General features: G+C 38.1%; 2 protein-coding genes and 1 long non-coding RNA gene across 3 annotated transcripts; all 3 read right to left on the bottom strand.

Annotated features, from left to right (window-relative positions):
* Window positions 1-372: 372 nt before the first annotated feature.
* Window positions 373-1,352, bottom strand: LOC133737333 (uncharacterized). The gene is made up of 2 exons (XM_062164911.1): window positions 721-1,352; window positions 373-658 (listed from the first exon to the last, which is right to left on the bottom strand). The coding sequence occupies exons 1-2, from the start codon at window positions 1,350-1,352 to the stop codon at window positions 373-375; spliced, it is 918 nt and encodes a 305-aa protein (XP_062020895.1).
* Window positions 1,353-3,040: 1,688 nt separating this feature from the next.
* Window positions 3,041-6,088, bottom strand: LOC133741526 (uncharacterized). The gene is made up of 4 exons (XR_009861984.1): window positions 5,510-6,088; window positions 5,249-5,332; window positions 3,990-4,690; window positions 3,041-3,427 (listed from the first exon to the last, which is right to left on the bottom strand). It is a non-coding gene; the product is annotated as an uncharacterized LOC133741526 (long non-coding RNA).
* Window positions 6,089-6,975: 887 nt separating this feature from the next.
* LOC133741525 (S-adenosyl-L-methionine:benzoic acid/salicylic acid carboxyl methyltransferase 3-like) lies at window positions 6,976-8,588 on the bottom strand. The gene is made up of 4 exons (XM_062169405.1): window positions 8,430-8,588; window positions 7,943-8,347; window positions 7,504-7,764; window positions 6,976-7,417 (listed from the first exon to the last, which is right to left on the bottom strand). Exons 1-4 carry the CDS (start codon window positions 8,502-8,504, stop codon window positions 7,058-7,060), a joined length of 1,101 nt encoding a protein of 366 aa, XP_062025389.1. The 5' UTR covers window positions 8,505-8,588; the 3' UTR covers window positions 6,976-7,057.
* Between the last annotated feature and the right edge of the window lie 12,488 nt (window positions 8,589-21,076).

The raw sequence follows: 21,076 nt of genomic DNA, 5'->3' as shown, positions 1-21,076 counted from the left end.
AAACAAATAAATATAAGGATTATTATAGTGAGAAGCAAAAGAAATAACGCAACCAAATAAATAAAAGGGAGAATTTTTCAAACAGTACCTGAACTAAAGGTCACTGTGAATTAACGTGCCTCACTTTACACTAACTACACTTTGGTACCTGGACTATAAAACCCGACTACATTTAAATACACACCGTTAATAACACCGTTAACCTCATGTTATTATTCAATTTTATAAAGGGTAGTTTGGTATTTTCACTCTCTCTCTCTCTCTCTCTCTCTCTCTCGGTCATGATCAAATCTCAGCTCCAATCTCCTTTTGTGCTCATCCGATCTCCTAATTCAAGACTCACTTAATGATCTGATATCTTCTGGGCCGCCTTCACCTACTGCCTAGAAGCCTAGACAACCCGTAGCTGCCATTCCTCCAAGCCAGGTCGCCGTGAGCCGCCGTAGCCTCTCCGAAGTCCACCTTCTTTGTCAGATACGAAATCGAATCTAGAATGGCAGCAGAAGATCCTACACCTTCTCTATGTGGCCATAACTCAAACAAAGGGGAATCCCACCGATTTCTTCTATCTGGTGTCTCAAATCTCCTTACCAAATCTTCAAAAATGTTATCATCATAAGCATCTTCTCCCTTCTCCCTGTGCTCCTCATTCCATTTGCTACAATGGGTTTCATCAGCATCACAATATACCACACAATACCTTATTCTTGCAGCACAAGCCGGACACCACAGCTCATACCTATAACTTTACTGACAAACCCTAACTTGGCGGCGTTGGGGGCGGGGCGGGAGGTGATGAGCTCGCCGTTAGAGCCGCAGAGGCCGATGGCCTTGACTCCTTCCCAGTTGATCAAGGAGATCAAATGCTTGTTGACTTTGCCGGCCAAGACCATGGAGACGATCTCCATGGTGGGCGCGTCGGTGACACGGAGGCCGTCGTGGAAGTTGACCTCGATGTTGAGGCGCTTGAGGCAGAGGTTGATCTCGGGGCCGCCACCGTGGACCAGAATGGGGCGGAGGCCGACGCAAGCGAGGAGGACGAGGTCTCTGATGACGGTGGCCTGGAGGGTCTCGTCTTTCATGGTGGCGTCGCCGTACTTGACGACGATGGTTTTGCCTCGGAATTTCTGGATGAAGGGTAGGGATTCGGAGAGAATGTCGACCCGGAGCTGACCTGGAGTGGTATGAGCCTGGTGTTGGGCTTTGATTGAGAGTGAGTGCGAGTACGAGTGCGGTGGATATTTGGGGCGGAAGAAGGTGAGGGTGTTGGGGATGTTGCGGGGTTTTGGGGAAGGAGGGAATGAGATCAGGTTTAGACAAGGGTTTACCAGCTGGGTTTTAGAAGCCAACATTTTGAGTTTGATTCTAGGGTTGTTTGGGTCTTCTGATCTCTTAGATTGAGAAAGAGAAAATCCAGAAATTGAGAGGGAAAATGGGATTTGGGTTGGTCTTGGAGAATCTGTGGATGATGATGATGGAGGCTTTCCTCCCGGTGGGTTTGTGACTTATTAAACCAGAGAAGAGAGTGAACTCGAGGGCAAAAAAAATTTGACTTTCTAAAGGTGAATAGTGAAGAGACAACTTTACCCTTAAAAGTATTCCAGGTGACATACTAACTAACAGAGTTATTGACGGCAGGTATCAAAAATGTGTCGGGTTTTATAGTCCAGGTACCAAAGTGTAGTTAGTGTAAAGTGAGGCACGTTAATTCACAGTGACCTTTAGTTCAGGTACTATTTGAAAAATTCTCCCTAAATAAAATAACAAATTACCAATAACTACAAACTCAGCCAACTATTTACCATGCGCAGTGGCCCATTAATCGATTCCCATGCGGATTGCCTAGATAGCCCTTGCGGTCAGCTAAATCATGCGGGATATTTTCATTTATTATTATTATTATTATTTTATTAGATTGGAATTGATAGAGGTACCCTTCTTATATCATTGATAGATCCGCCGATCTGGTTAGATTTGGTTCATTCAGAGAGAGAGAGAGAGAGAGGAGATGAGGATCTGCAATTGTAAGGATTTGAAATGAGAGAGATCGATGAGAATCTGCAATTGTAAGGATTTGAAATGGGTAATTTCCTATTTTTCTATCAGATCGGGAATAGTTTTTCTACATGTTGATTTCAGGCTGTGATAGAGATATGATGTGAATCTGCAAGTAAGGATTTGAATTGGGTAATTCCTATTTTTCTATTCAGTTAGAGTCAATTTCTTATGCATAATGATTTCATGATATAAGAGGAGATAGATACATTTCTTTATCACTGAGAAATTTGGAAGCCGAATCCTTCCAATTGATTCCTAGGCTCTAGAGTTCTTGATTAATATTATATGCCAAATGGTGGAATTGACTTGGAGTCTGTACTTATGTTTGATGCATTTAATTTTAGTGTGATTAATTGAGTTTTAGGATACTTATATAAGCTTCTTTTTTTTCCCTTAATATTGTTCATCTTGTTGTTTGTTACTAAAGGTCAATAACATTTGTGAATATGTTCTTATTGAGGTACTCACTTCATGATTATGCTTTTGTTATATATCAAGATGAAGACTACTTTTTGAGGCTTTGAGAACATGGGTGAAGCTGTTTAATGTGGTCTTTTGGGACGACATAGTTGGAAAACTTATAATATCTATTTTAAGTTCATTTGTGAGGAAATTGTAGTAATTTACGAACCCTTTTATAATAAATGAAACTATGGTATTGTCAATTCTATAAAATCTTAGTTCTATTTACAATTCACTACTAGAAAAAATGTATCTAAGGACACTGTTCAGTGTCCTCTAATACATTTAAGGACTCTCTAAAAAATAGTCCTCTATCCAGCAGTCATTATAAGTCATATACAAGGACACTGGAAAAGTGTTCTCTTTTCCCTAATAGGACACTTAAACTGTGTCCTTAAAGGCCAAAATAAGTGTCCTCGTATCCAATAGAGTACACATAAAATGTGAACTCATATCAATAGAAATGTGTCCTCTTTTCCCTACCAGGACAAATAAAATATGTCCTCAAATATGAAAAATAAGTGTCCTTGTATCCATTAGAAGACACATAAAATCTGTTTTCATATCAATAGAAATGTGTCCTCGATCTTTTCCCTACTAGGACACATTTCTTGTGTCCTCAAAACAAAATGAAAGAGTCATCCTTTGCTTATACATAAACGGTGTCCTTAAAAGTTGAAAACCATCCAAAAATAAGATATATCCAAAGCATCTTAAAACCACCAAAAGGACTATATTACTCACTAAAATACATTAATATACAATACAAAATAAGTCTAAAGTGACTACAAAATGATTTGGAAAATATAACTTAATGAATACTCCACTAATATTCTGATTGGATATCAATCATGAATGAATGCAGCACTTCATTAACTCCACTGGTTTCTCCTTGCCAAATAATATCCTAGATAAACAACCCAGAAAACATACAAATATTAGATAATTGCTGGAATGTGTTATGTACATAGCAGCCATATAATATTATCAAAGAACACAAGAATCGTTGGTTCAGTTGGCAAGGGCGGACTTGAGGTGTAAACCCACACAAGTTCGATCCCCGCTACCAACAATCTCTCATTTGGTGGGCAATCTAGAAAATGTCCTGCATAATTCCATACCAATGGGCTGGGCTGGGCTGGGACACTAGCCAGTTTCGTAAGTCTTGTTGGGTTGAGGTCGTAGGTTTGCCCTGGCCCTGGTAGTGTAGGGAAGCCTCCCTCTTACCTAAACTTTTTCTATCCAAAAAAAAGAACACAAGAATGAATCATTGAATATGATAACAGAGAGACTCATAAATTCAGAAAGGGAAACAAAAAAGACAACCAGAACAGAAAAAAGAAAACTGTCTGCAAACTAGCTGTCATTCCAAGTCTGCAAACATTACCACTCATTTCGGCATTTGAAAAATAAATAAGCAGCAAGAAACTAATGCATGTGGGAAAGACACAAAGAAAATATGTACAAACCTTCAATGTAACAGCTCAAAGCTAAGGATTCCATGGAAGGACTAGTATCCTACAATAACCAAACTAGAATTAAAACTGTTCTGAAAAAAGGGGCATAGTGAACTATAGAAAGTGTAAGTAAATTGGCTAAGCATTTTATTCTAACAAATAAAGAACCCACACCAGAACTTAGCAAGTGAAATATCCACTTCTCAAGTAAATTCAATCAAGTCGAATATCATCATATCCCTTAGCCAATCAATGAGCATTAAATTTCAATAAGCACTAATACAATAGTGATACTTGCAAGAACATTGTGAGTAGTTATGAATACAACTAGTTAGCAGCAAGTCTGATTAATGTGGTAGTGGAAACAAGAAACTAGCCCTTGAGCCACCCCCCAAAAGGAAAAGAAACTTCAGCTGCAAACCCAATAAGTAGCATTATTAATCAAACACATCAACATTAGTGAACTTGTTGGTATTTCCTAGCAGGAAAGGTTTGACATTACAACACTGGATGATAATGCAGTAACAACTGAGAAGGATCCCCAGAATATAAACTTTTACAAGCCAGAGGCTCAAATGTTCGAAATCTAAAACTACAAAGATTAATCCATTACAACTTACTTAAATGATTAGTAGATAGTAAGAATAACCTAAAATCATGGCCCGGATAACTCATCTTTGACTTGCCATAGTCCGTTCCTCTAAGTGCTAGCACTGTAAAGCAGTTCGAACATTTACAATGCAATAAATACAAAATTTGACAAAAACCAGCAACTCAAATTTGGCAGTAAGAAACCTCAGAACACCAAAAAAAAAAAAAAAAAACCTCAGAAAGCACATATGTAGTTTTACCTAATATCCTAAGATCTGAATAACTGAAATTGGAACTCAAGCTCAAGCATTGAAAGGGCAATTACTCACCTTTGTTGATTCCAAACCCCTATGCCAAATGAAAATTGATTGAGCTTACAACAGATCTAAGGTATGTTGATTTGTATAACAACCAACATATATAAGTGCATATAATAAACATAGGATAACCATTTTATATATTAATGTCTCAGCCTGTTATATATTAACCTTTACTAATCTAACAGTCCCCATTTTATTGGAAAGGAATACATATCTAATTGGCATGAAGAATCTAAATCATTCATATGTATTCAAGAATTAATTCAAACAGATATAAATTGCTCATCCAACACATCTAACACTAAATCAAGTAAATCATGAATCAAAAACTCAAACTGTATTCACACCAAATAAGCCTACCTTATACAATGAACCAAAACCCTCCTCATTGATCATGGTCCTGGCAACTTGTCCAGCTGATCCCTGATCCAATTGAATTCTCACCTACACCAAAACCAACACAACGAAAACCCATTAAACCATCAATCCCATTAAACCACATTACACCACCAAACCAAGTCAAAATCCGAAATAGACCCACAAATCACAGATCCGAGTTGGAATCATGAGTCCAATCCAAATCTCACAAAAGTTACAATCTTGACGAGTTTCAACACTCACCTTGATCATATCGATAGGTTGGATGACGCAGGTAGCGAGCATACCAGAGGCTCCGCCACTGATGAAGGGCTTAACGAAAAGCTCTGGCACAACTCGTCGTTTGCGTGGTCGCAAGGCGGGTGGTGTTGCGAGCCACACACAACATCAGTGCGCTGGCAGCGCTTGAGCTCCTCAATGACATCGAGGAGGGGGTCGGAGGCTTCTAGGGACAGCGGCTAGGTTGGGGGTTTGGGGAGAGACGACGACGACATTGCTGAGAGGATGAGAGGGTTTTGGCCTCTGCGGAAGAGTAGATGAAAACAAAACTTAAACCTCTAGCATCTCATCCGCATAAATAAGGATTATGAATTGACCATCTGGCATACCATCTAATTCCGATTTGGATATAGGAGAAAGCCACCGTCACATTATAATCTGCATAGAGCATATAGATCTGGCAAGAAGAAACGGCTATAGACAGATTGAGAAGAAGAGAGAATTACGCATATGTGGTGAGATTTATTTTGCTCAGAGCTAAAGAATCAGAGATCCAATTTGTTCGACTTGGAAGAGATGCACAGGGAGAGAGAGAGAGAGAGAGAGAGAGAGAGAGAGAGAGAGAGAGAGAGAGAGAGAGAGAGAGAGAGAGAGAGGTCAACTGAAAATTAGAGGCCAAAGTGCGAATATGTGTGGGAAAAAAAAGTGGGAAATTTAACTTTCGACAAAAAAACTCGGATGGGCAAGCAAACTATTGCTCCTATTTTTTTAAGTCGTCCTCATAGGGTTATTAGGACGCTTTGAAAAAAAGGTCCTTAAATGGTGTCTAGTAGTGATTAGAGCTTTGATTATATTAATTCAACTTCTTTATAGTGTTTGTTATTATTTTTCAGTAAGTACTGACAGTCAGTAGCAAATGTTGTATGTATATATACTGATGGTCAGTAGCAAATGTTGTAAGTACACTGATGGTCAATAGCAATATCTGTAAATAGACTTATCCAATAAAAATGTCAATTACTAACTGTGAATATCAATGACAAGAAGCATACAGATTCTTAGATGCAACGCCAATAAGTATATTGACTTTTAGTAGTAATGTGGTAAATATATTAACCCTCAGTAGTATTACATATTTGTTGTTGAATATGATAGTACAAGCTTCCAGGGCTCACTCAAGAATTCATCTTCTTCATTTTCATTGGTTACTATTTAATATTAATTTATAGAGGTCTATATTTGGTAGCAGATATAGTTTAATATTACTATTGACAGTCAATAGCAATATCTTAATGAAATATTTTGATGCGGTGGCAATCTCGTAATTTATCACAACTTAAATGTTTAATTAGAATTTAAATTTCTTTCCGCAGTTTGAAGGTGACCGAACGGATTTCCGGTATTTGCATCATGTTCATGGTAATTTAATTGACTAACTTAACCTTAATGGTAAAAACCTCAAGGCTAGCTAGGAATTGCACACTACAACATGAAAATTTATTCAACAAGACAATAAAACAGGGAATCCACCACAATAAACAGAAGCAATAGATCTCTGCAGCACATTCATATTCAACGCTTCTTAGTTAACGAGATAACCAGGTTGATGAACTGGCACTTCTCCTTTTCCATGTGATCAAGAACATCTTCTTCAAACCTGCGAAACAAATCGTCCATGGCTTCCTCTCCGAATTGGCTGGCCATAATAGGCTCTCCCACAGCTCTTATGTCAGTGGACAGTATTGCTGCCCTCGCATTCTTGTCAAAGCCACAGTTTGCTTGTTTTATATAAGAGTCCCAGTCATTTCTGAAAACTTCGAGGTTTTGCAGGGTAAAAGAACCTTCAGCCTCGATAACCTCTTTCACCTCATCCGTTGTTGGTGTGTAGTATGGCATATTGAATGTGTCCAATTTTTCCTCTTCAATCAAACCCTGAAAAATTCATCATAGTATGTTAGTAAGAGAAAGATTATCGTTCCCAAAATGAAGAAATCTAATGCCTGCTGGCACATGCATACATCTAAAAACATGTCATGGAGTTTTAATCCGACAAATTCCCAAATGCAGAGGGGATCTTTGCTATTTATGCTGCCCATTGTTGTGAGGACCATACTACCTCCCGGGACTAGCTCTTGTGCCCGAGACCTCAGAAAGACTCTGAAGTCCCTTTTGAATTGCTCAAAGTATTCATTAAACACAGCGGGTGAGCTTGTCTTGGCTATATATATGTTCCCCTTGTTCAGTCCCTCTCCTCCTTTCGTCACCAAACCTTTTGGGACCTGCGCATAGAGATCATGTTGAATTTTCATTAGTCAATCATTGAGGCATATATTAGCATAATAGATTAGTTTGAACTAGGATTTATTTAAAAAAAAAATAAAGAAGGAAAAAGAAAAAAAAAAAAAAAACAAGAAGAAGAACAAAACCGACGTACAAACGACAATCAAGAGTATTTACCTCAGAGATCCACATGAGAGCACAAGAAGAATGAACAAAGTGGAGAGAGTTGTCAGGAAAGAGCCTCCCATAAAAGGAACCAGGCATTGCTGCAATGAAACAAGGACCCGACTTGTTCTCATGTTCTTCATCGAGCTTGTTATAGAAGCCAGGCAGTGACCTGAACACCGTGTTGAAATCGTTCCGGGGAAGGTCATTCAAGAATGCTTGGAGGGATGGAGGGGGAAGGTTGAGCTTTCGAAACGTGTTCTGGATGTTGGCTATGATGTCTGATACTACCAGTAGGGTATTGGGTCCCGAAGAGCATCCCAAGTCCGCTATTTTCAGGCACTCCGGGAAGAGAGTGCTGCAGAGCTCCTCTATGCTTGCATCCACTATAGGCTTCACCGTCGAAATCACAGCTCTCTAAAACAAATTGAAACAGCTAGGACCATGTTAATCTTTTTCATAAAGAAAATAAAATTGAGAGAGAGAAAGAGAGACTAACTTGAAGAAGTGAGTGGTTTGCGTAGCTTAATTTGCCATCTCCGCCATTCATGTGAAGAACTTGCTCTACCTCCATTACCTCTTAAACTCTTATGTTTTTGATTGGTTTTCTCTTTCTGTTTTGGTACATATTTCAACTAGAACACTCGCATATTTATAGCGGCAGAATATGCATTCTAACATCAGATAGCTTAGCTCAACTGGTAGGACCTGATCCATGTTTTCAACATTTTATTAATATTTCATAAATAATTTATGTTTTTCTTTTGTTGGGAAGCCGAAATCACTACTAGCAAAATAACCTATCCACACTGATTTTATACATACTGATTTTAACTAGCCACAGATATCTGTGTGGAATATCAAGTGCTACAGACAACCGTAACTATTAACTTATATGGACCCCACCAAAAATACATTCATAATAGTACATACAAACATCTGTGTGATTTGGAATAGTCACAGATATCAGTGTGAAAATTTATACTGATATCTGTGAAAATATAGATATACACGGATATCTGTGCAAGTCAGAATTTATTTATAATATAAAAAGTATAATAAAATGTAAAACAAAACGTAGACCCACAAATATTTGTGACAATATCTATCTCACACATATATTTGTGACAATACCCATCTCACACAGATATCTGTGTATATTGTGTTTATATTTCATACGGTTTTTCTGTGTAAAAGATAACTGACAAAATCATTAAAATGTTTAATAAAACGTAGACCCACAGATATTTGTGACAATATCTATCTCACACAGATATCTGTGACAATACTTAGCTCACACAGATATCTGTGTATATTGTGTTTGTATTTCATACAGATATTTGTGACAATATCTATCTCACACAGATATCTGTGATAATACTTATCTCACACAGATATCTGTGTATATTGTGTTTGTATTTCATACGGTTATCTACGTAAAAGATAGCTGATAAAATAATTAAAATGTTTAAAAAAACGTAGACCCACAGATATTTGTGACAATAGATATCTCACACAGATATCTGTGACAATACATATCTCACACAGATATCTGTGACAATACATATCTCACACAGATATCTGTGTATATTGTGTTTGTATTTCATACCGACCTTAGCCCAGTTTAACATTCTTTTTCTTTAAACTGCTTTGCTTCGTTTTCTTATCTTCTTATCCGCCCTCTCCATCATCTTATTAGCCTCTGATCATCATGCTAGCTTTCTTACCTTTCAAAACTGACTGTCTCTCGCTCTCTCTCTCCATCTGCTACGAGACTATGAGAGTCCTAGCTTTAATTAGAGTCAAAACTAAAAAACTGCATTTATCTCATCTCTTTTCCCACAGCCTATTTCAAATACTCAACTATCCCAATCTCAGTCTCATCTAACTTCTAATTGAAAAACCACTCATGTCCACACCTGCACGGATAGATCGGGAAGAAGCAGCCCCAGAAATTGAAGGCGGATCTTGTTGCTGGATCAGTTTTGGTGGATCGGAAAGGAGATGATGTTGGTGCTCCGATCGGTGTGATTGATGACATCGTCGGAGTATGCACTTCTTTCTGGTTGATTCACCTCTCCAATCGCTGTTCTGTTTGAGATCCCGCCTGTGTTAGGCTGGATCTGGTCCGATCTGTTGGTTGGCTGGGAAAGTGATGCTTAGATTGGCATTTATCGCGGCGTTTTGAAGTCGGATCTGGGCTGCATCTCTCTTTTGTTTCTATTTATCAGTTTATGTTTTTTGTTGTTTAAATTGTTGTCAATAAGTTCTTCTACTTATTGCAGATTGAGCGACTAGGATTAATCTTTATGCTATATTCTGTTCTTTTGTTTGATCTCTCTATTCTTGAGTGTAATGGATCGCGATCTATGTTTTTGTTGGGGAAAGGTTCAAATATCACTTTTATTTTTCAATAAATTGAGAATTTTTGCTAGATATAATGTTTAATTAAAACTGAATATTATCTTTCTTTTTTTGAGAGAAAACTGAATATTATCTAAAAAAAAAACTGAATATTATAATTTTAAAATTTAGTAAATGTGAAAATCTTATTAGGTTCACACTGATTTGTAACATATTTAACTCACACTGATTTGATGGATATGCAACAAATCAGAATTTGGGTGGGTCCCCTTTAAAATCTCACACGGACTGTTTTTTCTGTACGCAGAGGGCATTGCTCACCCCCCTCAAATGGGACAGAAATTTAATCCGTGAGTGTAGCGTGGCTAATAACCATCACACACGGATTTCAGTGGGCAATTAGAGTTATACACACTGATTTCAATCAGTGTCTAATGGTTGTTTTACTGGTAGTGAATTATGTTTTTCACGTGTACTAGGAACAATTTGCTAAGCTATCACATTAGCTTGATTGATTTTACTAATTTCGACCTTACACGTACGTCGAACTTGAAATAGAACACAATCTAAAGTCAAGGACAATTTATTCAGAAGCTATCACATCTTCTTGAAGTCCTTTAATAGGGAATTTTTTGTTTAAACTTTTGTATCAATATAACTAGAAAATTGGCCCGTGCTTTGCCACGAGTTTTGTTCTTGTAAAGAAATTAGAATGATCAAATAGAGGGAGGCTATGGACGGGAGATTATGGCTGTGTGCATATCAAACAAAGTCCATATCAATTCAAAGCCGAGACACTGAATAACAAAACTATCAAAAGATATAACTTGTTGGTAAAGTACTACTTTATGTTTATGGTTCTTATCGTGTTAATGGTTTAATATCAAACCGAACTATTAAAATTCATGTTCTTATCATGGTGACCCTATACAGAATCAAACTAATAAACCTCATACCAAATTCTTATAATTTCATTTGTGTTCGTGTTCTTGTGGTCTGCAATTTTGCTCCGTCTAGTCCGATCCTAGAATTTATTTACTACTCTACTCATAATCACGGGCGGACCCAATATGTGCCAACTGGGGGCTGCTGCCATCACTAGCCTTTCTCCCTAATGCAATTAATAGGAACAATTATTGACTTTTAGGCCCTCCCCACACCCCACACCCACCCCCCCCACCCCCCAGCCCCAAAGCCTAATCTCTTTTGGTTAAAATAGAGTCTTCATCCCACTATATAACCCATGTTAAGGTATTCAATACAATACTCATAATTAATTAAATTTAAATATATAATCTATAATTATTATTTTTCCTCAATAAAATAAGATTTTTTTTTTATATATACGGACTTATCAATTGAAATGTTATTAATATTTAAAGTTTAAATATGGTGTTTAACTAGTAATTACTTCTATTATGTTTTTTTATTTTTCATTACGCCCCCGTATAGATAGAATTCTGAGTCTGCCACTGCTCATAACGCACTTGTTAGAGCAAGTTCATCCGTTGGGTCACCTACTATTAACTACTTTTTAGTAACCACTGTAAGTGGCCTAGTGGTTCTTGCCTAGTTGGGTGTGCTCCCCAACCTAGGTTCAAACCCCGAAGCTGTCAAAGTGGCTAGACACTGTGCTGCAATGCACAGTTGAAGCATTTCACATTCGCCGAAGGGGTTTATCTTGGGCCTAGGAAGCCTTTGGGTTCCCCTTGACAAAGTTAAAAAAAAAACTACTTTTTAGTGTTATTTTCACTATCTAAGTCACGGGCACAGTTTCCAAACTGACCTGGGTCACCCAAAATCACTTTCTGGGTCACTTTCGTGACCTACAAACTGACCCGGTGACCCAGGTCAGTTTGGAAACGGTGTCGGTGACCTAGAGGGTGGAGATAAACACTAAAAAACAGTGAATAGTGGGTGACCCGGTAACCCAACGGGTGAACTTGCTCTTATGATCTTTCATAACCTATGTGGCGCCACGTATATCTGGTTATGCATGGAAGGGACCATATTCCAGCTTTTAACCTGAGATTTTTGTAAAATAACGTAGGCCATCTCTCTCTTTCTCTCTCTCACAACTTCTAAGGCCAATAGCAACGCGGTGACGAAAATTAGTAGTGTAGTTGTCATAAAAACAAAAAAATTAAAACAAAATTAATAGTGTAGTACTCCACGCCAAACTGATCAGCACCAGAAACCAAATTAGAACCCGACATATAGCATAAACACGTCCGTTCGATCTGCTAAGTTGACTTCTTCTAGTCATCGAATGCAAGGCACTGATGCTACTTGATTATTAGAAAGCCAGGTAATTGAATAAATAAACAAACAGTAGCAATATACGTAATAAACTCAACGAACCAAACAACAATAATATGTTAATTAAAGCCCTCTTTTTCTTTAGCTGAAAGCCTGAAACGAAAATTTTTTCAAGGCAGATATATTGAGGTCCAGACTTAGAGTCAGAGGGATGCATGCATTATCCATATTCAAAAACTATTAGTAAATAGTAATTAACAATTGAGAAGTAATAATCAATTAACTACGTACAATTAAATAGGTTTTTTGTCTAGTAGTAATTGAGTTAATTGACAATGATATCATCCAGATGCGCAGTAACAACAAATCATAAATAATCGGAGTAGGAGGTAACAAAACTCTTCACGTAATTCATTTATTAAGAGACAAAAATGGGATAAGTAGGGCACTGGTAAATGTACGTACTTCGTACTGATTATTGGTCCCATGGAAATGTACGTGCAGCATTACCTTTTTTTCATTTTAATTTCTGAACACACGTATGTACATGCATGCAGCTTTTTCAAGACTTTAATTTGTTGTTTTCGGGTTTTTTCAACTTTATTTTCGTTGTGTGAACCTTGTTAATTAGCTGATCATGAATTATAAATTGATTGAAATGATTAATAATGTCAAAGATGTGTTGTTTTTTTTTTTTTCCGAAAGTAATGACAAAGACGTGTTAGTTGAATCTTAGTTATACCTAGGATACTAACAAAGACTTTAGATTTGATTTTAATATCATATACTAGGCTTAACTTAATTATGACATGAAACTCCTTACGTAAGCTGTCTTTGATCATATAGCTACACTTGCAAGATTCTAATTGTCATTTAGCTAAATGGTTTCACACGTGAGGTACGAAAAAATTGCAGTACTTTTTTTTTTTTTTTTAATTTTACTTATTATTATTATTTTTTTTTAAAGAGGCTGGTGCGGTTGCCCTCAAATTTTGATTAATGAAGTTGCATAATATAGGGGGAAATGTAGAGCCTTCTAAACCCCAAATTACAATGAACATCAAGAGAACATCGTGAAATAATATCAAGAGTCTCCACAAAATCTATATAATATAATATGCACCAATTAGCAAAGAGTGCACGATTGGCTACTCCATTTTCTTTGACATAGCGAGGACATACCATAAAGGATTACTCTATCACGAAGAAGCATCATTAAAAATAGCACAGTTTTCCCACTGTTGTTGAACGAAAATGAATCTAGCGACAGTCCGTTTCATCCTACCACTAGGAGGTTGTGTCCATTTAATCAAGCAAACAACTAGCGATAACATACTGGAAAAATAACTCTATCACGAAGAAGCATCATTACAAATAACATAGTTTTCCCACCATGTTGCTACACGAAAACGAATCTGCCGACACTTCATTTTGTCATGTCACTAGAAGGTTACATTCATTTAATCAAGCAAACAACTCGCTGTCTCGCTAGGCCAGATAAGACACACTGATTGTGCATACCGGGACAAAACCCATGTGGCCATACCCAAAAGTGGATAGAGACTTATTGCGGGCATAGAGTCACGTCTTACTAAAAGTAAATAACAATAAAACAAAAAATTAAAATGGGTCAAGGGTCAAAGCCCAGGCTCAAAAATCAGCAAGCCCAATCCAAGTTAGAAGGCTGCAGATGTAGCAGCACCACCATCTCGCAAGCACTCTTGCCATCACACCATGGGCAGTAGCTCCACCACTACACCATGTGATAGCTAGTCGTCCCTCCATCCCTCCATCATCCACATCTTTCCAACAAGGAGCGCCGCCCCTCCCAACCGCCCCATCCTTATACCAGCTCCCAGCACATCAACTCCTAATATCGTCGCCGCCCATTCGTCATTACCAGGCGACCACACCTCCTACCGTCTATGCTCCAATCTAGGGTGGAGCGACACCAGGGCCGTCCTCAATCTATCTAACTGCTGATGCCCTTCCTCAACAAGGCATGCAAGCAATTTGAACAATGAAGCCACTCCGCCGACTTCACTCTGACTGACCTCCACCAGACACGAGGTTTCTTCTGGCCAGTCCAACGACGCCGCCACGAGATCGTGCCTTTGGATTAAGCATACACTCTCCTCTGAAGACCAGATGTGGCTTTAAGGTTTTGAGAGAAAAGTTTTTTCTTATTAATCACAATATTTTAAAACTATTAAAATTGCAGCTCTTTAACATAGTGATGAATGATGTACTTCAACAATTCTATGTATGTTTTCTAAAAAATACAATAATTCCGCATAAAATAGATGTATATATAGTACGTGTTTTAGAATATTGAAAACAAAGAGAGAATTGGGAGAATAGTTGTGTCTTTCATTGATAATTATATAGGGAGTACAAGTACATAATCTTTGAGTATAAGAAATCCTATTCTAATTAGAACTAGAAATCTAGAACATTCTCCTATTACAACCATAGAAAGTAATCATAGTTTGACAAGGCACACCAAAGTCAAATATCCTTCAACACTCACCCTTGTGCCATTCAAACTTGATGTCATCATGACACCATGGCACTTCTAACGTTGCCTGGTTAAAAACCTTGCTTGAGTAATAAAAACTCTGTGGGACAAAAACAACCTCGAGGAGGAGAAAAAGAGTACAACACGCCCTTCACTCTTCGAGATCAAACATGTAGACATCATGCCTCCCCCTGATATTGAGATCTCCCCTGATGCTACAATCATGGAAATTCGGATAATTTTCTCACTCTGATACTCTTCACATGCTTCTCGAAGGTGGATTTAGGTAACGACTTCGTGAATAAGTCCGCTACATTATCCTCTGATCGGATTTGATTCACTTCAATCTTTAGAAGTGTTTGTTGTTGCTAATTGTAAAAGAATTTAGGCAGTATATGCTTGGTGTTGTCGCCCTTGATGAAACCTTGCTTTATGTGTTTAATGCAAGCTGCATTATCCTCATAAATGCACGTAGGTTCATCTATGGTAGACTTCAAACCACAAGTTCTTCGAATTTGTGCAACTATGGACCTTAACCATATGCATTCACGAATTACCTCATGAAAAGCAATAATCTCTATGTGATTCGAAGAAGTAGCAACAAGGGTTTGTTTTGTAGACTTCCAAGATATCGCAGTGCTTCCCATGGTAAAGACATAACCAGTTTGGGAACGACCTTTGTGAAGGTCAGAGAGATATCCTGCATCAGCAAAACCCATCAAAATGTCACCATCTTTGTGACGGAGGAGGGAGGATGCCGGCCACCTACGACGGTGGCGGCGGCGGTAGCGCCGTGCTCCCCAGCCTCCAACTAGGGGCCCGCGGTGTTGATGATGGCTTTCGGGTCAATGGAGTCCGATTCCATTCTTTCGTCATTCTTTTCTCTCTAGAGGGATAAAACAAATTCATATCTATCGTACCCTTTAAGTATCGAGAGATTGTCTTTACACCAGTCCAATGACATTACGTTGGCGCAAGATTACATCTTGCCAACAAGTTCACAACAAATGGGGTGTTCGGTCTTGTATTGTGCTAAGTACAATAATGCGCCTATTGTACTTAGGTAGGGCACTTCTGCCACTAACACGTCTTCGTCATCATCCCTGGGATGAAACGGATCGCTCTTAGACTCAAGACTATGGACGACCAAAGGAGTGCTTACAGGCTTGACCTGGGTTAAATTCCTAAGCATTCATTGATGCAATATACAAGTTTTGAATCTAGACAAAACCGTGTTCTCCCAAGGTCATTCATCTGAAACTCGGATTTCAGGTGTTCAACGATTTCCCTTCACTCATTAAGGGTTTCAATTATGTTCATCAACATAAACCGCGACAATTGTAAATCCAGAACTTGTCATGGAAACGCATGGGCATAGTTCATCATATCCTTTCCAATTAAGTAGTCACTTAGTGAGCATTGCATCCTCATTGCAAACGCACTCCGTGGTCTAGAGCCACTTGATTTGGATAAATGAAGTCCATTAGGGACCTTCATGTATATTTTCATATCTAGATTCCCATAAAGGTACGTAATGACCATATTAGTAAGCTACATGTTCAGTTATTCGGAAACTACAAAACTGAAAAGGTAGTGGAGTGCAATGATATCCATTACGGGAGAATATATCTCCTCGTAGTCGATTCTAGAGTGTCGTGAGAAGCCTTGCGCCATGAGGCGAGTCTATAGTCTCTTTTCTCGCATCACGCTTTCTAAAGGAGCAACTATTAATGTCAATAGGTTTTCTGTTAGGAGGTGCCGGCATCTCAGGCCCGAAATCCTTCCTCTTCGTTAGTGAATCCAATTCAACCTAGATCACATCTTTCTATTTAGGCTAATTTTCTCTACGTTGGCATTCTTCAACGAAGCATGGTTCGATGTCATTGGTCTCAATAATCCCACGTCCTCATGTACACTAATGTAGTTTGTAGAGATCTCTATATTCTGAGGAATTGGTTCTAACATTGAGGCGTTCCCCAACAATGTCTCTTGGACATAACCACAATCCAGAATATTCTTATGAGACAGATTTTGAGTATCAATGATCAATGGATCAGGTTGTGCCAAACTCGCTCTATCCATCGAACCTATGGGTCTCGTACGCTCTCTAACGGAACCCACGGCCAATGACGCCATTATCCATCGAACCTATGGGGTCCCAAATTTTGGTCCATGAAAACCCAAAAAGCCTCTTTCCAAAGCCCAAAAAGCCGAACAAGCTTGGGCCTCCAATTGTATTGAACACCCAGAATCTGGGTACCTAAACCTTCGCTCTGACTGAGAGGAAGCAGATTATTCTCTGTCTCGAAGCACCACCGCCTCTCCGGTTTACCCCCACCCGCATCCTCTACAGTCACTGCCGAACCTCAATTCATCGCTTCACCTTCAAAGCCATGCACATCCATCATTACACCTCGGTTCGAAGCTGTCTCACAATACCTAGGATCACTCCCTAAATGCCCAATCGCCCTCCCTGCCAGAACAGAAGCAATCTGGAGGTGAAGATTTGAGTTCAAACCACGCCGAATCGAGATTGACCCTCGATGCATCACCGCGCCGCCTCCCTGCACACTCTCTTCATTAATAGCTTCAGCCACATATAAAATTTAAGTTGCCCTTGTTTGGGCCTCAAACAACTGATCTCAACATTAATATCAGCAACGAACTCGCTCTGGCACGAAGCAAAGCAAAATCCGTGAAAAGCTGCTTTGATGGGTAATCGTCGGGAAAGCTGTTTTGATGGATGATCGCCGGAAAGCACCATCGCTGGAAGGCTGGGATTGGACAACGGGCGGTGGAGAGGGTTCCTCCACTTAGAAGGGAGACCGGCAACGGTCGCCATGGTTTAAGGACCGAGCATAGGCCGCTAGATTTCGGGAGTCGAAGCATCGTGTTTTTTAAAATGCAATTTTTTTGTGCCATCTCAACACTGGAATTTAATTGTATTTTGAAGGAAGGGAAACCCATCCAATGTGAAGGCTCATTTGATTACTCGGTGTTAAGCACCATCACTTGACTCCGCTAAAGTTAATTGTGATAGATTTTGGTGATGGAGTTTTGCTTTGATTTTAAGATTTGGTCATGAAAATGGAGAACGGTTGTGCTAGAGTTTGATGCAAAGGTCGTGATTGATCAATCAAAAAGGGTGATGGTCTCTGACCTTATGATCAGAGAACTCACGTTATGAAAAGCTGTGGTACAGCCTTAGACCACGTATTAGTATAAACAGCCTTTGAAAAAAAATAATAATAAATAAATAAAATCTGACATGTAAATTCTTCTCTAAATTTTTCTTTTCATAACTTCTCCACATTTTAGTTATCCTCGAATTTCATTTTTAGTTTCAGGGTTGACTGGTTGAGAGATTTTTGTAAAATAACATAGGCCATCTCTCTCTCTCTCTCCCTACTTCTGAGGCCAATAGCAACGCAGCGACCAAAATTAGTAGTGTAGTTCTCCACGCCAAACTGCATCAGCACCAGAAACCAAATTAAAACCCGGACATATAGAAGGCACTGAGTTGACTTCTTCTGGTCTTCGAACACAAGGCACTGATGCTACTTAATTATATAGAAGGAAAAATTTCGCAAACAGTACATCAAGTAAAGGCCACTAATAATTCTTATACATAAAGTTCCAAATCAATCATTTCAGTATACGAAATCTGAAACTCGATCCACTATCAGTACACGACGTCAATGACACTGTTAATTTGACACCAAAATGTCTATTATGCCCTCAGTTTTTTTTTTCTCCTTTTTTTTTCCTTCGTTTTTATCTCTTTCTTCTTCCTTCTTCTAGCTCCACCTATGTTCTTCATGTGAGAAGAAGCCCGAGCTCACCCACTTCGAAACTCACCTCTGTTCTTTAGTTTTCCTTTCTTTCTTTTTGATTTTTCTTCATCTATTCGATTCCTCCTTCCTCAGATCCCTCTCTCTCTCTCTCTTTCTTGTTGTGGATCCAGAAGAAGGAAGAAGAAAGAGATAAAAACGAAGGAAAAAAAAAAAGAACAGAAAAAAAAATTTATTAAAAAAAAAAAAACTGAGGGCATATATAATAGACATTTTGGTGTCAAATTAACGGCGTCATTGACGTCATGTACTGATAGTGGATCGAGTTTCAGATTTCGTGTACCGAAATGATTGGTTTGGAACTTTATGTATAAGAATTATTAGTGGCCTTTACTTGGTGTACTGTTTGTGAAATTTTCCATATATAGAAAGCCATGTAATTAACTAAATAAATAAACAAACAAATAGTAGCAATGTACGTAATAAACTCACACGAACCAAACAACTATAATATGTTAAATTAAAGCCCTCTTTTTCTTTAGCTGAAAGCCTGAAACGAAAAACTTTTCAAGGCAGATATACTGAGGTCCAGACTTAGAGAGGGGATGCATGCATTATCCATATTGAAAGACTATTAGTAAATAGTAATTAACAATTGAGAAGGAATAATCAATTAATTACGGGACAATTAAGTAGGTTTTCTTCTAGTAGTAATTGAGAGCAACTCCAACAGCTTCCCCATATTTTAGTTTTTCTCTATTTTAGGGAAAAATGAGCCTCTTTTGCTCCAACAGATTACCTATAACTTTCTCCATTTTAGGGAAAGTGAGGAGAGAGAAAACAAAATTTCCTAAATTTACAGCAATCTCTAAAATTTTAAGGAAGAATTTGGAGATTTTAGAGATTGCTGTAAACTAGGGAATCTGTTGGAGTTGAAGAAGAAAAATTGCTAAAAGCTTTGACTTTTGCTTCCCTATAATACAAAAATTATAGAGAAGCTGTTGGAGTTGCTCAGTAACAACAATTGAGAAGTAACAAAAATTATAGACTATTAGTAAATAGTAATTAACAATTGAGAAGTAATAATCAATTAACTACGTACAATTAAATAGGTTTTTTGTCTAGTAGTAATTGACAATGATATCAGCAGATGCGCAGTAACAACAAATCATAAATAATCGGAGTAGGAGGTAACAAAACTCTTCACGTAATTCATTTATTAAGAGACAAAAATGGGATAAGTAGGGCACTAGTAAATGTACGTACTTCGTATTGATTATTGGTCCCATGGAAATGTACGTGCAGCATCACCTTTTTTTCATTTTAATTTCTGGACACACATATGTAGCTTTTTTTTTTTTTTTTGGTAGAACACATATGTAGCTTTTTCAAGACTTTAATTTGTTGTTTTCGGGTCTTTTCAACCTTATTTTCGTGGTGTGAACCTTGTTAATTAGCTGATCATGAATTATAAATTGATTGAAATGATTAATAATGTCAAAGATGCGTTTTTTTTTTTTCGAAAGTAATGACAAAGATGTGTTAGTTGAATCTTAGTTATACTAACAAAGACTTTAGATTTGATTTTAATATCATATACTAGGCTTAACTTAATTATGACATGAAACTCCTTACGTAAGCTGTCTTTGGTCATATAGCTACACTTGCAAGATTCTAATTGTCATTCGGCTAAATGGTTTCACATGTGAGGTACGAAAAAATTGCAGCACTTTTTTTTTTTTTTTGAAGGGGCTGGTACAAATAAATTGTCATTCAGTGAAAAATTACGGCTGCCCTCAGGTTTTGATTAATGAAACTGAATAATACAGGGAGAGACGTAGAGCCTGAACCCCACATTATAATAAACATCAAGAGAACATTCTGAAATAATATCAAGAGTCTCCACAAAATCTATGTATTTTAACATGCACCAATTAGCAAAGAGTACACAAATGACTAGTCCATTTTCTTTGACATAGCTATGACATACCGAAAAAATAACTCTATCACGAAGAAACTTCATTACAAATAGCACAGCTTTCTGATTATGTTGATGCACAAAAACAAATATGACAACACTTCGTTTCATCCTGCCACTAGAAAGTTGCGTCCATTTAATCAAGCAAACAGCTCGTTGCCACGCTAGGCCAGACAAGGCACATTGATTGGGCATACAGGGACCAAACTCACGTGGCCCTACCCAAAAGTAATAGG

The sequence above is a fragment of the Rosa rugosa genome, chromosome 3, assembly GCF_958449725.1.
Source record: "Rosa rugosa chromosome 3, drRosRugo1.1, whole genome shotgun sequence".
Taxonomy (NCBI): Eukaryota; Viridiplantae; Streptophyta; class Magnoliopsida; order Rosales; family Rosaceae; genus Rosa; species Rosa rugosa.
This window is presented reverse-complemented; position numbering and strand designations above follow the sequence as displayed.